The 22,057-nt window shown below is 40.1% G+C and overlaps 1 protein-coding gene across 1 annotated transcript; it reads right to left on the bottom strand.

Annotated features, from left to right (window-relative positions):
• Positions 1 to 1,336: 1,336 nt before the first annotated feature.
• LOC122657430 (2-oxoglutarate-Fe(II) type oxidoreductase hxnY-like) lies at positions 1,337 to 21,693 on the bottom strand. The gene is made up of 11 exons (XM_043852127.1): positions 21,498 to 21,693; positions 20,964 to 21,159; positions 20,528 to 20,626; positions 20,258 to 20,309; positions 19,814 to 19,935; positions 19,603 to 19,703; positions 19,435 to 19,493; positions 17,228 to 17,284; positions 4,753 to 4,798; positions 2,023 to 2,102; positions 1,337 to 1,584 (listed from the first exon to the last, which is right to left on the bottom strand). Exons 1-11 carry the CDS (start codon positions 21,636 to 21,638, stop codon positions 1,494 to 1,496), a joined length of 1,044 nt encoding a protein of 347 aa, XP_043708062.1. The 5' UTR covers positions 21,639 to 21,693; the 3' UTR covers positions 1,337 to 1,493.
• Between the last annotated feature and the right edge of the window lie 364 nt (positions 21,694 to 22,057).

The following is a 22,057-nucleotide window of genomic DNA, read 5'->3' as shown; positions in this document are numbered from 1 at the left end:
GCCTGTCTAGACATAAGAAAGGCTAAATGACCATCCTGTCCCCATGAAATGAAAAATCCCACCCCTATTGGATGCCCACGGATGTGCTCTCATTGGCCCGGTGATGGTGCATGGGCCACACAGTCTGATAGCAACTCCCCTCAGGTGCCACATGGCATGATCTTAGCTCACTATAATGAAATGGTATCTCCATCATTTTGCAGTAATTGGCACTTCCCTTCCCCTCCTACACTCTCTTTCAAAAATCTTAAGATGCACCATCTGCATAAGAATCTCTGCTATATTTGTCTCAACTTCGAATGGAATGAAACCTAAAAGATAATTTGTGCGTCAGACAGGGAAATAAAAAGTTGATCCAACAGCAGTCAACTTCGCTGATACCAGTATGTACTAGTACATATTGACTCTCATCTTCCCAGCCAACCCTTAATTAACTAAAATATATTCATTCTTTATTTTATCTTTTTCTATTTTTGCCACTCATCCATCTCAACATCCTTGTCTCAATTCTCAACTACACTGAGTTAGTTTATATTTTGTTCCTTCACTGCCCAACATTCCACTCCATACATCATTTTTGGTCGAATAACTATCCTATAAAATTTTCTTTTAAGTTCCAAAAGAATATAATTATCCTATAACTCTAATATATTCTTTATTTATTTTCTTGCATATTTTTGTGTGTTTGTTTGTAGGTATATATGTATATGAATATGTACACATGGTTCCCCAATTGGTATACTTTCAATGTCTGCTAAACCTTTAGCTCTAGATTGTACTAGGAACTCAAAGATTTTGTGATGCAGTATTGGTACATCAATGAGGCTCCAAATTGGGTCTGAATCTGGGCCATATTCGGGATTTATTCAAGCCCATAGATCCAGCATATTCAAACTAATATTCTGCCCATATAACAGGGATCGACCATTTTGACAGTGGCCACAGGTTCGAGTATGGAAGTAGCCTATTTGCGAAAGTTTAGGGGTAAGACTGCATAAATTATGATCCTCCCTAAACACTCTAGTGGCAGGAGCCTCATGCACTGGGTATGCCCCCCTTTTAAAAAAAAAAAAAGTTCTAAAGAAAAACATCGATCACACAACAATCCGGATGCATCACTCCACTTCATCCACACTATTCTAATTCCTTGTCCAATATCATTCTCTATTTCTTCTTTATTCATACTTGAATCTAGATACCTACAATTTTCACTTCTCTAAACTCATAAGCACAAGGAATTTGGAATTGATCCTTGAGCCTCAGCAAAGCATCCAACTCAGCTCCCACCCCAAACCCCCCCCCCCCCCCACAAAATTAATCAACAATATACAGCTTATTTGAGAACAAAAGGCCTCTCTTTATTCCAATATATACTGTTCTTTACATTATGTATTACAAAGGCAAACATTTGAACTATATGCTTCAGCAATGCACCTCCAGATGAATTTCCCAAAGCATTTTCTTTTCTTCTATAACTGTTGCACCATCACCAACTAATCTTGATGGTTCTGGTACAAGCTCAGGTCCGCATGAGTATCCTTATAACGCTGACTCAGATATGTTACACATTTCACAGGAGGAAACCTGGTAGAACAGAGCAGTAAATAAAGGTCTCCAATAGGAACATATGCCTATATTAAGCTGTACAATATGCAATCAATTGACCTTAGTCATTCATCCACTAGTTTTAATATATAATTTAATAATTCAATAGTCAGCAAGATAATGCTTCAGACTCTGACAGTCATGAGGATCTGATCAATTTGCCATGAGAACCATAGGCCATTGCAGGAAGCAATCATTGGACAGCTCCTGTGTTCTTTCTTTGTAAATGAGATATGCATCTTCAAGATTGATTTGTTCCTAATGCATTGTAGTGTTCAGTTTTCCATATAATGCCTAGGTTCAAAGATTTGCATCCTGGGCCCAGATTTGCATTGTCCAGAATCCAGATCCCCCTGGATATAAACTAAGTTCCTATGAATTCTAGACAGGCTTCCATGTGTTCATGCAGTAACTTACTTGGGCGGGTTAGTTTCTGATTTACATGAAGGTAAGCACTCAACAAGACATTCGTGGCTAGGCTCCACAAAGAATGCAATCTGCCCCCATGAAGAAAGAAGATCAGTAATCATGATGTAACATTTTCCTTTAATAGAAGGTACAGAATATAAATAACTAAATATCATAATAAAGAATAGTCATACAATATAATGAATAAAATAAATGGCGTAAGAGAGATATAATCATATATTTATCCACTACCCAGTTAGCATGGTTTTCTCCCTATGTAGAATTTTACATTTTTTGTGTGTGTGGGGGGGGGGGGGGGGATTGGCTTCCCATCCATCAAGACAGTTGAATTAAAGTTGAAAGGAGTGAAAACAGAATACTTCTAGTTATCCATCCCACCCAAGGTAACCTTATGAAGGAATAGCCAAAGCTTAGATCCAACTGAGAGCTTCAGTCTTTGAATACCAAGCTTCATTTAGCAGTCTTTGAAGAATTAATTTAAAAAAAAATTGTCCAGTTGCTGTCCAGCAACATATGTGAAGAGTCTCTTGTATCTTTTTCTTTGGGGAGTGGGGGAACCCCATTCTCTGCCTCAGATTTTTTTAGTATGCATATAATTTCATGTACAATATTAATACAGCTACCAATCACCAAAATTAAAAATCCTAAAAGTGTTAGGAGAATAAAAAGAGTCAGGACCGGCCAATGAATGGGCCTCACCTAAGAGGTTTTAGGGAAAAGGTCATGGATTCTGCCCACCTAAGCAATAATTTTTTCCTTTCTAGATCTATAAAAATGACTTTCTCACATGAGCAGGTGTATTTTAATCATAAGGTTATTCAGTGGGGGTCTTGCTAGTATTAACTGGGTCACATGCATTCACTGAAGCTGATGCAGTTGCCTTAGCCTGGCTGGACTGACATGACCCACTTTGGAGGCCCAAACCAAAGACTGCTCCTAAACTGGTTTTCTGGTCTGGCAAAGGCTGGTAGTTTACTTAGGATGCAATATTTATTTTAGTTGATTTATTTGAAATGGGTAGATTATTTAGGAGCTTCTTAGGTAGTTTCCTTTTGATTAGATATGGCTTATTTTGGTAGTTTCCTATTTGGGTTGTTTCCATTTAGTAATTTCTATTCTTATGCAAGGTTCTTTCCTTTAAATTGGTGTCTTACGGTAGAAGAGTTTAGAATTGAAGATTTGAGAATTGAATATTGAAGTTGAACTTGCTGGTTTGTGTAAGAAGTGATTGTGCATGTGTGTTCCCTTTTCTCTTCTTTCTCTAGCTCTTTTTTTTTTCCACTGGTTCTGGCGGAACCAAGAAGGTGGGTGATGGTGGGTTGGGGATTATGCTCAGGGAATCGAAAGGGATGGGATTGGGATCTGGGTTGAGGTTTGGGGGTTTATTGGTAGGAATCGCGGGGGTGGGATGGGTCATTGGAATCAACGGAAGGATAGGTCTGGGTTTTCTATTCGACCTAGTCGGTTTTTTTTTTTTTTTTTTTTTTTTTTGGTGTTTCGCTGTTTCAGCAAGGTAGAAAGGGAAGGGAGAGGTGGGGTTGGGATTTCAGTGGATGTTCGATGAGTTGTTGCAGTAATGTGCAGCAGTGGGATGTGATGGGGTTGAGGCCCTGAGAAGAGAAGTAACGGAAGGAGAGAATAGAGAAGAAGAAGAAAGGGATGAGAGGGATTGACAGGGAAGGAGATGGGAATCTTCAGCTCTGACACCAAGTTGGTGGAGGGCCGGATAGGAGAAGAGGGAACCCTGGAAGAAATCAAAACTGTAGGGGGGAAGAGAGAAGAGGGAACACACATGAACAATCACTTCTTGCACAAGTTCAACTTCAATATTCAATTCTCAAATCTTCAATTCTAAACTCTTCTACCGTATTACACCACTTTAAAGGAAATAACCTTGCAAAAGAATAGAAACTACTAAATGGAAACAACCCAAATAGGAATCTAACCAAAGTAGGAAACTACCAAAATAAGCCATATCTAAGAAAAGGAAACTACCTTAAGAAGCTCCTACGTAATCTACCCATTTCAAATAAATAAACTAAAATGAATATTGCATCCTAAGGCTATGTTTGGAAGCCAAGACAAGAAAAGAAAAGAAAAGAAATCATTCATCGAGTCATCATGACTTTTGATTTTTTATGTTTATTCTTTTCTTGGCTTCCAAATATAGCCTAAGTAAACTACCAGCCTTTGCCAGACCAGAAAACCGGTTTAGGACCAGTCTTTGGTTTGGGCCTCCAAAGTAGGCCATGTCGGTCCAGCCAGGCTAAGGCAACTGCATCACCCACCCTTCCCCCCAACCATCCATCCATATGACAGGCACCTCACTGGATCAAATATCCTGTCCCCACAAGTAGGCACCATACAGGTACTATCAACCAGTAGTCTTGAACTTCAGCCTTGGCAGATCTTTTAGGTGTGATGTTTTAAATTTTGGGTACACTCCTCTCATTGTCAACCTCACATTCAAAAATAGGTCTACAATTGGTCATTAGACTGTGTAGCCAGCAGCACTTCAGTAATGTCCTGCTTGTTAACTCCAATCTCTCAAAAAGTTATAAAGAACTTCCCAAACATGCCTTGCAAATGCAATGCAAAGTCTCAACAAGGGTGAAAAATGTATCTAATGCATATAAATAACAAATGACATAACCGAGGCAAATATCCTCATAGATTATTGAGATTATAGAACATTCAAAAGTTCATGAAGAGCCTTACAGAGTATCTCTCATGACCATTTCCTAATACTCGATGCAATGTGGACCTGGAAATAAATCAGAACCATGGACTTCATGTTCTCAATTAACTGATTCAAAAATACCAGAACTAGTTGCACATATAACGACAATTAAGAATGATGATAACAATAATGGAAATGATAATTGATAACGATCATAAGAGTTTGCAGACTTCATTACCCTTTTTTATGAAATTAACCAAAGCATTAAAATGCAAATACCTTCAATCTAAAAGCAAGACAGTATTCCAGGACCAAAAGTTATAAAGGTTCCACTATTTGAAAAGGAGCCATAACAATTGCAAAATAGCCTAGCAAAGGCTAGAAGGGATGCAACTCAGGCATTCTCAATCCAAAACATCCAGGCTTTAGATCCATTATTATAAAGAGTGCTATCTAGAATTTATTAATAATTTCCATCAATAAATTATTAGATTATTACTATAAGGAAACCTATTTGTCATGAAGGTTAGTGAATTGCCATAAAATTTCACAAGGCCATGATCTGTAGCCTGGTGGCAGTTTACAATGGATGCAGCTGGGTCCATGTTATAGAGCACCCAACTCCCATCTCACCAGTGACATTGCAGCCCAATATGAGCATGTATTTTTTTTTTTTGTGTGTGTGTGGGGGGGGGGGGGGGGAACATGGTTTGAAATTAGGAAGACACTATAACCTCAAATATGTAGTAGTAGAGGTTGGTGGCATTGTTTGTAATTTGTTAGAGCTTTGGATGAACTTTTGACTCATATGGAATATGCACAATTTGGGTTCAAATTTGACCATTAAAATGGATGCTGCTCATTTTGGGTTGAAATTTGACCCTCTATCACATGTGTGAGAGTGCAGACCTGCAATCGTGACCAGTAGAGAAGAAGAGGGGAGAAGATGGAGAAGGAGAAGAGAAGAGAAAGATGGAGAAGAGAGATCAATAGAGAGAACCAGGAAAACTCCCTCACGATTCTAATTAATTGAATAGTGAGGGGGACAATATTACTTATATTGACTAAAACACATTACAAGAGTAAATACCTAAACTACCCTTAATATAGAAAATAAACTAGAAACATAAATAAGACAGAAATCAAACCAAACACCCCCCCAGACTACTAAATCTAATCGACATCCTCAACACTCCCCCTCAAGCTGGAGCGTAGACATCACCAAGAACCAGCTTGGAACAACCATCCAAGAACTGAGGTCGAAACAAGGCCTTCGTAAACATATCTCCAAGCTGAAACTGTGAACGAACAAAAGGAGTGACAATGAGCTTCTTCTGAACGGCATCTTGAACAAAATGACAATCAACTTCAATGTGTTTGGTCCGTTCATGAAAGACAGGGTTGTTGGCAATGTAAATAGCAGCTTGGTTATCACAGTACATTTCCATGGGCTGATCACTGGAATAACCAAGCTCAATAAGGAATGAACGAATCCACATCAACTCTGCAGCAGTATGAGCCATGGCTCTGTATTCAGCCTCAGCTATGGAACGAGCTACAGTCGTCTGTTTCTTGCTCTTCCAAGTGACCAAATTTCCTCCAAAGAAAGTACAATAACCTGTGGTCGATCTTCTATCGCCATCAGAACCAGCCCAATCCGCATCAGAGAACCCAACCACGTTGGTATGACCATGGCGATAATACACTAATCCCTTACCAGGAGCACTTTTGAGGTATCTTAGAATGCGACAGGCAGCATCCCAATGTACTTGCTTAGGGTTCTGCATGAACTGACTAACAACCCCTACAGCAAATGAGATATCAAGACGAGTAACTGTGAGATAAATAAGTTTACCAACCAAACGTCGATACTGATGTATGTCACCAAACTCTTTGTCATCAGAAGCACCAAACTTGATGTGGGGATCCATAGGAGTATCAATAGGTTTACAACCTAACATCCATGTCTCATCAAGTAAATCAAGGACATACTTTCTCTGGGACAGGTTAAGACCTCGAGAGCAGCGAACAACCTCAATGCCAAGAAAGTACCTGAGGCAACCTAAGTCTTTGATCTGGAAATTATCGTGTAAATAAGTCTTCACCTGTGCAATTCCAGAAGCATCATTACCAGTAACAATGATGTCATCGACATATACTGCAAGAATGACCACGTTAGACCCCTGATGCCTAACAAAAATAGAGTGATCAAAATAGCACTGAGAAAACCCATAACCAACCACAACACTGCTGAATTTATCAAACCATGCACAGGGAGGCTGTTTCAGTTCATAAATTGCATTATGAAGGCGACAAACCCGGACACTATCCTCCCCCTGAGCAACATACCCAGGAGGTTGCTCCATATATACCTCCTCCTGGAGATCACCATACAAGAAGGCGTTCTTCACATCCATTTGAATTAGAGGCCAATCAAGATTGACAGCCAAGGAAAGTATGATATGAACAGAATTCAAACGAGCAACAGGAGAGAAGGTCTCAGAATAGTCGACCCCATAGGTCTGTGTAAACCCTTTCGCAACCAAACGGGTCTTGAGCCGTTCCACAGTTCCATCTGGATTGTACTTAACTGTATACACCCAACGACACTTAACAGGATCCTTACTAGGTGGTAGATCCACTAATGACCACGTCTTACGAGAGATCAAGGCATCCATCTCCACATCCATAGCATGTTTCCACCCGAGGTGAGACAAGGCAAGGGTATAAGAAGTAGGAACAAAGGTAGAGTGTAATGTAGTAGCAAAAGCACGATAAGAAGTTGGGAGATGAGCAACAGAAACATAATTTGCCAATGGGTAAAGTGAACTATTTTGAGTGCAAGTACGAGTACCTTTGCGCAAAGCCATAGGACGGTCATCAGCATCTAAAGGAGGATCCGCAGGCAAGGACTCAGCTGGTGGCGGTAGAGGGCAGCATCAACATTTTGAGGCGGCACAGGCGGCGGCTGCTGTTGGGCCCAGCGGTGATAGACCCGCAAAGGATTGGCAACCAATGGAAGAGGAGGAACAGTAGTAACAACCGGACCAACAAACCTAGTATCAACAGGGAGATCAATATCACTGGGAGAACCAGGAAAATAAGGAGTATTTTCGAAGAAAGTCACATTGGCGGAGACAAAGTGTTGGTGAGAAACAGGATCAAAACATCGATACCCCTTCTAAGTACGAGAATAACCAAGAAACAGACACTTGATAGCCCTAGGAGACAATTTATCAAGGCCAGGGCGAAGAACATGAACAAAACATTGGCAACCAAAAACACGAGGAAGAGAGAAAACAACCCGCTCCGGAAAAACAACATTAAAAGGAATTTGATCATGAAGAACCGAGGAAGGCATGCGATTAATCAAGAAACAAGCAGTCAACACTGCATCAGCCCAATAGAGTTTAAGAACATTCATATGAAACATTAATGATCTAGTAATGTCTAACAAATGGCGGTTTTTACGCTCCGCCACACCATTTTGTTGTGGTGTATAAGAGCAACTAGTTTGATGAAGAATGCCATTGTCAGAACAAAAGGAAAAGATCTCATGTTGAACTAGTTCCAGAGCATTATCAGTACGTAAAATTTTCAAATGAACACCAAATTGAAAACAAATTTCATTATAAAATTGTTTGAAAACAAAAACAAACTCAGATCTATCCTTCAAGAGGTACAACCATGTCATCCAAGAATGATCATCAATAAAACTGACAAAATAACGAAAACCCAATCGACTCTTGACCCTACATGGACCCCAAATATTAGAATGGACTAACTGAAATAAAGAAGTACTCCTAGACTCTGGACTCAAAGGAAAAACAGTACGATGATGCTTGCCAAGCTCACAAGCTTCACACTCAATACGGGAGACAGATTTGCAGCTAGGAACCAGATGTCACAGCTTGGATAAGGAAGGATGTCCTAGCCGATAGTGCCAATATAATGGAGAAACATCAAAAGAACTAGCAACAGCCGCTGTTGGAGAAGTTGCCAAATCAAAATAATAGAGACCACCCTTCTCATGCTCGCCACCAATCGTCGTCCTTGTTGCGACATCCTGGAAGACATAATGAGATGGATGAAAGGTTATAGAGCAATTTAAAGATTTGGTTAACTGAATAACAGACAAAAGATTAAGAGGCAGCCTAGGTACATGAAGAACATTAGTCAAGGAAAGATTAGACGATAAGGGGATATCCCCATGACCAATAACAGGAATAAAAGATCCATCGGCAATGGAAATCCGAGATGAAGTAGTAGACTAAGTAAAAGAGGATAATAAATTAGGTTTACCAGTCATATGAGAAGAAGCACCGGAGTCAATGATCGACGGAGAGGATGAAGAGGCGAAACATGCAGTAGTACCTGAGTGGGCGAGAGTAGCTGTAGGAGTAGAAGATGATGATGCCTCCAGTTGTTGAACTCGTTGTAACAGTTGAGAAACCAGGTCACTAAAAGTACTACCACCATCAGTAGGAGACCCATGATTAGTGTTAGAAGGATGCACAGAATCAGCCGCTCCATTAGAGACTGCGGCATTGGCAAACTGCTCACGAGCCCATTGTGGTTTGCTATGTTTCAGCTAGCATTTTTCAACAGTGTGGTTAGGACGACCACAATGAGAACACCATCGAGAACCACCATCACTAGAAGAGGAACTAGCAGGGTTCAAACCAGCCCCTCGACCACCAAAAACAGCCCCACGACCACGACCAGTTCCAGAACCACGACCACCTCGAGAAGAGGTACCACCACCACGACTACGCCCTCCAATAGAAGTAAAAAGGGCAGAATTATCCTTAGAGACAGGACTGCATCAGATTTGACCGTGGAAGGAGAAACAACCCTTTGTATGCGACAGTAAGCTTCATTCATAGACAGGATCTTCTCACCAGTCAATAATTGGCTTTTGACTGACTGAAGATCAGAATCTCACACAGAGAGGAACTTAGCAATAAGAAATTCAGAACGTTGAGCCTTAATCATAGCAACATCAGTAGATATAGGCTGGTACACATTGAGTTCCTCCCAAATGCCCTTCAAAGAGCTGTAGTATTCGCCAAGCGATTTTCCCTCTTGCTTGGAGAAAAACTTTTCATACAAATCGTAAATCCGTGAAAGATTAGTGTCTTGAGAATAGCTCTCCTTGAGTTCTTCCCAAACACCCTTGGTAGTTTTATGAAACATCACGTTTGAGGCTATGGAGGGCTCCATGCTATTCCAAAGCCAGCAGAGGACGGTTGCATTCTCAGCCTTCCAATCTTCATAGTTATCATCAGTAGAGGCTGGAGGAGTCATAGTAAGGTAAGACATCTTCCGGCGAGCAGTAACTTATACCTCAAAGGCTTGAGACCAAAGAAGATAGTTCGAAGCACCCATTCAACTTGATGGTAGTAATCTGAACATTAAAGTGATCTGTAGGAGGCTTAGAATCAGCCATGATAACCAAGTAGATGTTATCTCAAAGCTTGGACAGATGCAGCCAACAAATAGGACAGGCCAAAACAAATCGATTTCAGCCAAAAAAAACCAAAATAGGGCAGAAAAACAGAGGACCCGATAACCTTGAGAGCAGCAGCCAAAAAGGAGACCAATTTATGGCCAAATAATCACCAACAACAGAGAATAAAACCCCAGACCAGCAGCTAATGTAGAGATAAGAAAAATCCAGGAGAAGCAAAATCGATTTCCACAGGGTTTTTGGAAAATCGATTTCAGGCTGGGGTAGAAAACACTTCAACCATCAAACTTGCAGACAGCCAAACAGTAGCACAACAGGGAACCCTAGTCCTTCATCATAATATGACTAGGGTTCAGGCAATATAAGGCAGCATATGGTTGCTGTGGACCACGATAAGAGAGAACACAGAAAATCTTCAAAACTGCAGGAGAGGAGCAGATCGTGGATCAGAATTGCTGCTCTGATACCATGTGAGAGTGCAGACCTGCAATCGTGACCAGTAGAGAAGAAGAGGGGAGAAGATGGAGAAGGAGAAGAGAAGAGAAAGATGGAGAAGAGACATCGATAGAGAGAACCAGGAAAACTCCCTCACGATTCTAATTAATTGAATCGTGAGGGGGACAATATTACTTATATTGACTAAAACACATTACAAGAGTAAATACCTGAACTACCCTTAATATAGAAAAAAAACTATGTTGCAATCAGAATTAAACTAATCACATCAGGGGTGAAGAAGAAAGATGAAAGAAGAAGAAGGAGAGGGAGAAGAAGTTGCCGCAAGAGAGGAGAGCAGCCTGCGATAGGTTTTTCAGAATTCCTTCACGCAGGCTACCTCTCAATATATAATAACTTTAGACAAAATAGAAAGTTAGGTAGTTAGGGATATATGAAATTACCCCTAACCCCTTACTTATTACGACCTTATAAACTAAGGACAGAACTGATGTAAAATAACAGAAAACCCCAAACAACCAAAATATAAGACTAAAATACCCCTAGTTTTCAACACTCCCCCTCAAGCTGGAGCATAGAGGTCTCCCATGCTCAGCTTGTTACAACAGGTGCGAAAACTAGGAGCAAAAAGTGACTTGGTGAACATATCTGCCAATTGATTCAAGGATGAAACAAATGGGGTCTCAACAAGTTTTTTTAACACAGCATCTCGAACAAAGTGACAGTCCACTTCAATATGTTTGGTCCATTCATGATAGACTGGATTGCTCGCAATGTATATAGCTGCCTGGTTATCACAATACATCTTCATAGGCACCGACACAGATAAACCCATCTCAAGAAGAAAAGACCTGAGCCACATCAACTCTGCAGTAGTGTGAGCCATAGCTCTGTATTCCGCTTCAGCACTCAACCTGGCAATTATAGTCTGTTTCTTACTACGCCACGTAACCAGATTACCCCCAACAAAAGTACAATACCATGTAGTCGAGCGACGATCACTGGCCGAACCAGCCCAGTCAGCATCTGAAAAAGCAACAAGATCCATATGCCTATGAGGGCGATAAATCAACCCTTTACCAGGAGCACCCTTCAAATAGCGAAGAACACGAACAACTCCATCCCAATGAGCCTTCCGAGGAGACTGCATAAACTGACTAAGGACACCCACTGCAAAGGAAATGTCTGGTCTGGTAACTGTAAGATAGATTAGCTTCCCAACCAAACTTCTGTACTGGTGCACGTCTTTAAGGAGATCACCATCATCTACTCCAAATTTCTGATGAGGATCCATAGGAACATCCACTGGCTTTGAGGCAAGCATGCCAGTGTCAGACAGAAGGTCCAATACATATTTCCTTTGAGATAAACTGACACCTTTCCTACTTCTCACAACTTCGATGCCAACAAAATAGTGAAGATTACCTAGATCCTTGGTCTGAAAATGCCGCTATAAATATGTTTTTACCTCTGCAATACCAGCCTCATCATCACCAGAAATAATAATATCGTCTACATAAACGACCAAGACAATCACCTTACCATCCCGGCGGCGGACAAACACCGCGTGGTCGGAATAACACTGTGAAAAGCCACAAGACATCACTGTAGGGTGTAGCACTGAATTTCTCAAACCACGCTCTGGGCGACTGTTTGAGACCATAGATAGCCTTCTGTAGCTTACAAACCCGTGTACGATCCTCCCCCTGAGCAACATACCCCGGAGGTTGCTCCATATAAACCTCCTCTTGTAAGTCACCATACAAAAAGGCATTTTTAATGTCAAGCTGATATAATGGCCAACCAAAATTCACCGCCAAGGAAATAAGTAAGTGCACCGAATTCAGTCGGGCAACAGGAGAGAACGTCTCAAAATAATCAACTCCATAGGTCTGGGTATATCCCTTGGCAACTAGACGGGCTTTGAGCCACTCAACAAAACCATCAGGAAGATACTTAATAGTGTAAACCCAGCGACACTTGACAAGGTCCTTACCAGGTGGCAAATCAACAAGTGTCCAGGTGTTACGGGTCAACAGGGCATCCATTTCAGCATCCATGGCATCCTTCCAACCAGGAAGATGAAGGGCCTCAGTGTGACTTTTAGGCACAGTAGAAGCGGATAACGACAAGGCAAAATTATGGACCAAAGGCGGTAGATGAGATAAGGATACAAAATTGTCAATGGGGTACACAATATTAGACTTCTGTGTACAGGAACGTGTACCTTTCCGCAAGGCAACAGGTAAGTTATCAGATGAGGAAGCAGACGGAGCTTCACCAGAGGAGGACGCAAGTGGAGGGGCAGAAACCACTGGAACAGTAGGAATCTCACACGGAGCTGCTGTCTTGTCCCGACGCTGATACACCTGCAAAGGAGGGGAAAACGGTACTAAGGTAGGAATAGGAGGTGGCACAACAGGATGCCACTCGTCCTCAGAGGACAACGAAGATTGAGAAAAGAAAGAACTTCCCTCAAAGAAGGTAACATCAGCACTCACAAAATATGTGGAAGAGACAGGGTCATAACACTTGTACCCTTTCTGGGTACGAGAATAACCTAGGAAAATACACTTGGTAGACCTAGGTGCAAACTTGTCAGTGGAGACATGTAAGTTCTGCACAAAGCACACATCCAAAAACACGAGGGGCCAAAGCGAAAGCGGGAATGCCCGGAAAAACAATGGAAAAAGGGGACCTATCGGCAAGAATAGAAGGCGGCATGCGATTAATCAAATAACATGCAGTCAACACACTCTCACACCAAAAAAGCTTTGGAACATGCATATGGAACATGATAGCACGAGCTACCTCAAGAAGATGCCTATTTTTGCGTTCAGCCACTCCATTTTCTTGTGGAGTGTAGGAACAACTAGTCTGATGAATCATGCCACGGGCAATACAAAAATCAGAAATTTCATTTTGTACATATTCTAATGCATTATCAGAACGAAAAACTTTAATAGACACACCAAACTGAGTTTTTATTTCATTATAAAATTCTTGGAATACAAATAAAAACTCGGAACGATCCTTCAGGAGATACAACAAGGTAAGACGGGAATGATCGTCCACGAATGTGACAAAATACATAAAACCACGTTTATTCTTGACACGACAGGTACCCCAGATGTCCGAATGGACTAAAGCAAATAAAGACGAACTACGAGCCACAGATCGAGAAGGGAAAGACACACGGTGGTGTTTCCCCAACTCGCAGGCTTCACACTCTATCCTAGACACAGACTTAAAAGACGGAAATAATAACTGTAACCTAGCTAAAGATAAATGACCCAAACGACAATGCCATTGGAAGGAGTCACCCCACCAACAGACGCAGCAACGAAAGAAAGTAAGAAGTAGCACCACGGGTAAGATAGTATAGCCCATCCTTTTCATGCCCTCCACCAATCGTCTTCCTCGTGTGAAGATCCCGAAAAACACAATGAGTAGGAAAAATGTCACGTAACGATTGTAAAGTTTTAGTAAGTGACTAACGTAAAGAAGACTCAATGGAAACTAAGGAATATGCAACACAGAGGAAAGACTAATAGAAGAGGTGGGAGTGACTGTACCAGATCCAGTAACAGGAGCAGCAGACCCAATAGCTAATATGACAGATGAAGAATCCAAGTTATTCGAAAAGGACGTAAACAAGGTAGACTCACCAGTCATATGAGCAGAAGCTCCAGAGTCAATAATTCAGGGAGAAGTAGTGGAGAAGAAAGCAGATGTACCTGCATGAGCAAGGGTAGCAGCGGAAGAGGAAGGTATGGAGGATGCGCTACTGGATGCCTCAAGAGTTTGTAACCTCCGTAATATCTGAGAAAGCTCATCACGATGAGTAGTGCTAGACGAACTGCCACCTGTAGTAGAACCCGATTGAGAATCACCAGTGGTCACAATATCAGCACTCTCATCAGATACTGCATGATTGGCTGATTGGGTTGCCCAATCTGGTTTGCCATGCTTATCCCAACAATAGTCAACAGTATGACCAGATTTACCACAATGAGTGCACCGTCGAGTAGAGCGATCACCTAAAGGACCACCAGTACTACAACCACCACCACCACCATGACCTCCCCATGTGCCACGGCCTCGTCCACGACCACGACCAGCAGTAAAAGCAGAGTTATCCTTAGAGGAGGAATCAGCCTTGATAGGAGCAGCAATACGCTGGAGACGAGAGAAGGTATCAGCCAGTGTAGGGACTGTCTCACCAGCCAATAAATGGCCCTTCACAGCCTTCAGATCAGAACTTAACCCAGCAAGAAATTTGGAGACAAAGAACTCGTTACGTTGGGCTTTTAATTTGTCAATATCAGTAGTAAGAGGCGGAAATACATTCAACTCCTCAACCAGGCCCTTAAAAGAACAATAGTACTCTTGAAGAGACTTAGAAGATTGCTGGAGCTGGAACAGTTTTTCATAACAATCGTATACACGGTTCATACTTTTATCCTGAGAATAAGTATCTTGCAGATCATCCCAAATACCTTTGGCCGTAGTGTGAAACATAACGTTGGCGGCTATATCTGGTTCCATGCTATTCCATAGCCAGATGAGAGTGATGGCATTCTCCTTTTTCCATTCACTGTAAGTGCTGTCAGTGGAGGAAGGTGGATCAGAGGTAATATATTGAAGCTTATCCTTGGCCATGATATACACTTTCACAGCCTGTGCCCATAACAAATAATTCGAGCTCTCCTTGAGCTTGATGGAGGTAATTGTCACATTCACATTATCAGAAGAAGGAGGAACAGCAGAGGTAGTAGACTTAGAGTCACCCATAATAAACAATTAATATGGACAAAAGCAGTAGACAGCAGCAACAATAACAAATCAGGTGCAAAAAAAAAAAAATTTGCAGGAATGATGACCCAGCAGTAGGTGAGCACCAACCACACAAAGCAAGCCAGCAAGTGTAGTAAATAACTAAAAGGATTTGGGGAAGAACATCACCAAGATAGCAAAACCTTGAAGAATAACAGAAGGAGGTCACCAGATCAGAAGAGTGGCAACCACAGTAGAAGAATCCTCCACATTCACACAGCCAGCAGCAACAATCGATTCTCACCAAAAAGGGAAACCAAAATTGATATGGAGAGCAAAACATCAGTTGAGATCGATTTCTCCAATATGAAGAACAGAGAGAGAAGTTGATAGAATCTTCAAACCAGCATGAAAACCACCTCAAAGAAGATCATAAAGAACAAGATTGGCATAGGAACCACATGCCATTAGCACCCAGTGATAATAAGAACCATCACACCATCAAGAGAGACAAAAAATATTCAGCAGAAACAATTCCTGATCCATTCTACAAGGTTGTCTTCCCATCAGTAACCAAACTCCATCGAGAGAGATCAAAAACAGCCCTCCATTCATTAATAAGGAGGCTTTAATCCATAGCAAACCAGAGCAGCAATCGGTGGCTGCACACAAAAAAAAAAAAAAAAACCTGGAAACCGAACGAGAAAACCAGAAGAATGGGATTGAAGAACCCTTGACTGATTAGTATCGCTCTGACACCATGTTGCAAATCAGAATTAAACTAATCACATCAGGGGTGAAGGAAGAAAGATGAAAGAAGAAGAAGAAGGAGAGGGAGAAGAAGTTGCCGCAAGAGAGGAGAGCAGCCTGCGATAGGTTTTTCAGAATTCCTTCACGCAGGCTGCCTCTCAATAGATAATAACTTTAGACAAAATAGAAAGTTAGGTAGTTAGGGATATATGAAATTATCCCTAACCCCTTACTTATTACAACCTTACAAACTAAGGACAGAACTGATGTAAAATAACAGAAAACCCCAAACAACCAAAATATAAGACTAAAATACCCCTAGTTTTCAACAAACTAAACATAAATAAGACAGAAATCAAACCAAACACCCCCCAGACTACTAAATCTAATCGACATCCTTAACAACATGGACCCACACAGATTTGCTGATGGGGTATTCATGACAATGACAGCAATTCACTAATAATCATGATGCTTATCAGCCCCCTCAGGGACTTCGAAAAACTTTTTGATTCCTATGGCATGAACATTTTGGGTCGAAACTTGACCGGTGAAATAGGTGCAGTGTCCTCGCATGGACCCAGCAAGTTTCCTGACTTGGCATTCATGACAATGGCATCAATTCAGTAACTGTTATTGGCTAAGTTGCTGGATACATTACCTAATCTTCTTCTCATCACTCTCTTTTTTTTACCTGGAGGGGGGGGTATTTTGTGCAGCCTAACATATATATACCTCATAAGTACTTTAGCAAGAAAACTCAACAGCAAAAGTGCTCTTTTAACTCCTCCATCCATGGTTCTCTAAACCTGGATGCTGGATGATCCAGTTCATCCAAAAAACAGAAGACTACACCAATGCATAAAGAGACAGATAGATGGCTGGAGATAATAAAGAGGAGAGAGAGAGAGAGAGGTGTTTTTACTTCTGAATCATTTCCTATTCAATTCTTATAGTTGTTTGCCCCAACTTGCATCCCTAAGGAACAACATTTTCATATTCTATCGGAATTGGCCAGAGCTCCAATTCAGAATGCAGTAATCACTAAAAAATAGGCATACCTGAAAAAACAATTGCTCCAACGCTCCAACATGTCACCAAGATTTACAATAAATGCACTGAAGTTAAAAAAAGAGAGAGAGATGTTATAGCAGAGAATATCACCCGGGGGGGGGGGGGGGGGGAGGCAAAAAAAAAAGGGGGAAACTGATGGCAAATATAAGAATTCATTCGTATATTTCAAAATACATGAGGGAATATAGAAGCATAATGACCACAAAAGACAAAATATACACTGAAATACTGTATTCGGAATTATCAATAATGGTTCGAAAATGTAGCATATTTGCCCAGAAAACACGAGGAAGCGTTTCTATCAAAGATCATAACCACAGGTAGAAGATCCATAGAAGCCACATTAGCAAAAGCATACAACTGAAGTTACTCAAGCTAACTTACATTATATAGTTGAGATTTAAATATGCTTACATCATCAACAAATAATCCACCAATAACTTGTATGCCCGACACAGAAACCACAAGGAAGAATTTCTGCTACAGATTCTAACCTTGGATACAGGTGCCCACTAGACTAGCAGAGGCCTTACCCTAATCTTGGAAACAAGGACCCAGTAGGCCCAAAGAAGACTCTAGTTTTATCTATTTTCCAACCCCATCTTCATATTATATTAATTACAAAGTTGGCACTGGAACAAGAATCAAGTTTAGAACAAAAAGAGGTCGAATATTCTATGACAATCACTTGGTTTCAGTATCTTCTACAGTCCCTGGGTTTTCTGGTAGAACCCCAAAGCCTTTACTCTAATACTCATGTCTACTGACAACCCAAGCATAAATCAAGAAAAGACCAGAAAAAAGTGGGCAAGAAGGAGAAACAAGGAGGTTCTATCAGTGGTTATATATTTGAGGAAAAAATTAGAGAAGAAGTGACCAGATTTTGACTTGTACTCAAGGAATCAGGAGATAATTATGACGATTATCAGAAGGAGAATAGGACAATGAGATAGTTGAAAAGGGTAGTTAATGATATATTAGGTAGAAGTGGCTAAAGGGCAAGAGAGAAGGGGGGGGCGGGATTTATGCATGTCTTTATTGACTTCATTGCTTAAAGAGTGTCAGGGGAAAAAATAGGCCATAGCAGAGGACTAATGGACCAGCATGACTGCTTTGGAAACCTAAACCAGATTGAACCAGCCCAACTAGGATTTTTGGGCTAATAAGATCTAGTAGTAGTTTACTTAGTCTTTATGTCTTTTATCATGTTTTTGTTTGAGTTGGATACGTAGGAATAGGAGATAGAGTTTGATTACAAGTTAGTTTCAGTTTTAGAGTCTAGTTAGGAGTCTTTGTTTTCCTCTTTATATACTTGCATGTACCCAACAAAAAGGTCAGATTTGAAAAGAGAATGAATTGCTTCGTTGGTTTCTGACAAGATCTGTGAGTGCTTGACTTTCTTCCTCCCTGCAACTCTGAGTTCCATCTCAGAAGTTTTCCCTTCTCTCTTTGGCCCTCCATCAAGGACAGTGAAGGAAATAAGAATAATGTGTTTGGGGAAGAAGTGATAGAGCAATAATATTATCAGCAAGGAAAAGTCAAAGAGTTCTTAAAGTTAATATAAATCAACTCAACTAAGGCTACCCAACTAAATAGGTGTCAGTTACATGGATCCTGTTTTTCCATTCAACTCCATTCAAGTTCTTAAAGTTAATAATATCTTATAAAATAACAACAAAAAAAAATTGTAGAAAAGTGTAATAGAATTATCTGAAAATATCTTTGCAGCCTAAGAAACAAATTTGGTTGTCATTAAACTGGGTTATGAATAAGGGTGGCAATCAGACAGGAGCAGGTAAAGGCAGGCTGAGCCAGGCTGCTTCAGGTAGTCAGGCTTATGCCTAACCCATCTGTTTGGGTGGCCCACATAAGTCACAGTATAAGTTCAATAATATAAATTAATCACTTTCGTTCATTGAATACACTACCTGATTATGTAGGACAATGAAGAAAAGTTAAAAATAAAATAATACATATAATAAACAAAATGTCAAATGTTGTTTCACCTCAGGTTTGGTCTAACTATAGAATCAAGCAACCAAAACTTTAGGTTCATGCTCAAACAGAACAAAGAGCATGCAAATTGGACTAAACTTTAAGACATCTAAAAAAAAAATAAAGTAGAAAGAAACCTGAAGACGTAAACAGTTTTCAGACTATAAAAATTAGGTCCTAAGATAGGTCTAACACTTACCCTTTAAGTGGTGACACATATTCCCATATCTGTGGGTTAGCATGCCTATCCTTGCATATCTGCAAAGTATTCCGGAAATGGCAAACTCTGTTGCAGTTATTCAAAATATAAAGTTAGATAGTAATATAATTAATATAAAAGAGGTACTTGTTTTAGCTTTGATCATACTTGAAGGCCTACGACTTCATCTGTTGCCAAGAGAGTGATAAAACCAAAATCAGAGTGAGCACCAGCTCCATAAATTCCCTCCAACGGATTGGAAACTCTACCTAGGTGGTGAATAAAAATAAAAAAGATTTTGTCAAAAAAGAAAAGTTGCATCAACCATAAAAGGGAACAATTCCATGAGGAAAAGCATAACCCATAACTCGTTCCAAACCTTCATAATGTAGCAAGCGTAATGTTGCAATAGGCTTGCCGGCAATTTCTGGCTTGTCAAAGAAATCAGCATCCAGATCAAGTGCAAGAGCTATAATCCTGGCTACTTTTTTTGCCACCTCACTGGATGAAAATAGAAGAGAGATGAGAAACATCAAAGAGAAATCAATGATTCCATGTATGTCTCATTAAAATTCGAAATCATTCAAAACTGAACCCCACATGCTTGCATACTATATAACAAAACCTAATGACCAACAAAACCTGTACTAGTTGCAAAAAAAAAAAAAAAAAGGTCCACAAATACATCCCACATAAAAGTGGGAACTAATTCTTCTTGCATAATGGACAAAATGGATTATAAAGAAGTACATGCATGTTAGAAATTATATGTACTTGTATTTTGAAAAATAAAATCTGCTAGCTGACTCAATGAAGAACTTACAGTGCCTCTTGGTGATATTTCTCCATAGTGTGCCTCCATCTAGGTAACAGATCTTCAAGGCATCAAATATTTTAGTAGTGGTTAATAAAAATTCAGGATCATCAAAAAATCCATCATTCAACTTGATTACCAGTAAAGGATGAGAAAAACAAAGAAATATGCATGTCAGAGAATCTAATCTAGCAAGTTAATGAAAATTTCCCAAAAGAATTATCTTTGCATTCAATAGTGTTAGAAATAAAGATTCATAAGGGTACAAATACTGTGTACCTGTTGTAGGCCAGATGTTTGGCCCATAAAATGGATTTTCTGCTTCTGGATCATCTTCCGGCACTTCAATGCCAATATAATATCCCTCTTTGTAATCTCCTAAGAAACAGAAAAGAGAATAACATTAAGTACCCAATTCCAGTATAGAAAACAAAGACCAAGATTAATAATTTGAGTACTGTAAAGATACGAAACCAAAAATAACATTTAGAGAAACCCAGAAGAATGAAGTCACAGCCTTACATGTGTAAGCCCAGCTCAACCACCCAGAGGGAAGGAGAGCAGAACAACAGAAAATATTTGAAATGTTAAAACTCTGAGTTGCACCCAGCAATTAAATGGTGTTATCCTTTTCTTTATTCCCCCTTTTCTGGACATTAGTTTGAATTCATTTTCTCAGACCAGGAAAAAAATTAACAGGTGTTTGTAAACCAACCATTTACTTGATTAACAGGATCAAGATATTCATCTAGAATTGGGGTATAGCCTCGGTTCTTCTCATTCCGCAGGAGCTTCATTTTCTCATTAATTGGTAGGTCAAAAATTTTTTTGCTTTGGGAGAAGACCTCATCCATAAAATCCTGGCTGATTCCATGATTGATCACATAGAAAAATCCAGAATCCAGGCATGCCTGATGAACAAGAAAAAAGAATAAGTCACTATAATATAAAAGAAAGCACAAAAGATGATTTCTGTGACTAGTTAGGAAACAATAGAACCCTTGACTTTTTTCTGTCTACCAAAATTGTTAACACCGACTATCGAAATTTGCTGCAATGACAAGTACATAACTCAAATTAACGCACAGAAAAATCTGCAACTATAACAAAATTATGATTTTTATGTTCGTTACAGGTTGAACTAAAAAAACAAAACAACTAACGTTTCACCATAAGAGAGGGGGGGGGGGGGGGAATCCACGAATTGGGGTTAAAAAGGAAAGAAGAAAAAGATTAGTTTCAACCTTACCTGTTTGAGTAAGGAAACAGATTTTTGAATGTCGGAGGTCAATAGATCAATACAGTTAAGAACAGAAACATTGGAAAACGCAGGAAAAGCTTCATCAGTAGTAGTAGTAGCTGTGGTGGTTGGATTATTGTTGCTCTCCATTTTATCTGGAACGGGAAAACTAATAATTGATTTGGAGAGTGGAGAGCCGGAGGAGGCGGATTTAATAGAGAGACAGGATAGAAATCGATTTGAGGTTCGTTGATTCGTTCACGTACGTGCAGAAAATTCAAACTTGAATTCTGTGTTTTAAAACCTTAATTGGTGCGGTATGGACCGATACCAATCTGATATCGATTTGGATCGGTCTGTCAGTCTCACTCTGACAGATTTACCTTTGTTGTCTTCAAAAAAATCAGATTTTTTTTTTAATATAATTTTAACCTTAAGCGGTACCAATCCATCGATACAGGATTGACCAGGAATCGATATCATTCTCTACGTGCCTGCTAGACCCCTCTCTCTCTCTCTCTCTCTCTCTCTTCCACACCCTTCTTTATCCTCCCTCCCAAGTCAGGTTG

Source organism: Telopea speciosissima, chromosome 4 (assembly GCF_018873765.1).
Source record: "Telopea speciosissima isolate NSW1024214 ecotype Mountain lineage chromosome 4, Tspe_v1, whole genome shotgun sequence".
Lineage (NCBI taxonomy): Eukaryota > Viridiplantae > Streptophyta > Magnoliopsida > Proteales > Proteaceae > Telopea > Telopea speciosissima.
This window is presented reverse-complemented; position numbering and strand designations above follow the sequence as displayed.

Excerpts from the sequence above, each read along its gene's own strand:
- LOC122657430 (XM_043852127.1), bottom strand. The coding sequence starts at position 21,638 with ATGGAGAGCAACAATAATCCAACCACCACAGCTACTACTACTACTGAT. Across the intron at positions 20,627-20,963 it reads TCCTGTTAATCAAGTAAATG|GAGATTACAAAGAGGGATAT; the intron begins GTTGGTTTACAA and ends TCTGTTTCTTAG. Across the intron at positions 4,799-17,227 it reads TGGAGCAATTGTTTTTTCAG|GTCCACATTGCATCGAGTAT; the intron begins GTATGCCTATTT and ends ATTTATTTCCAG.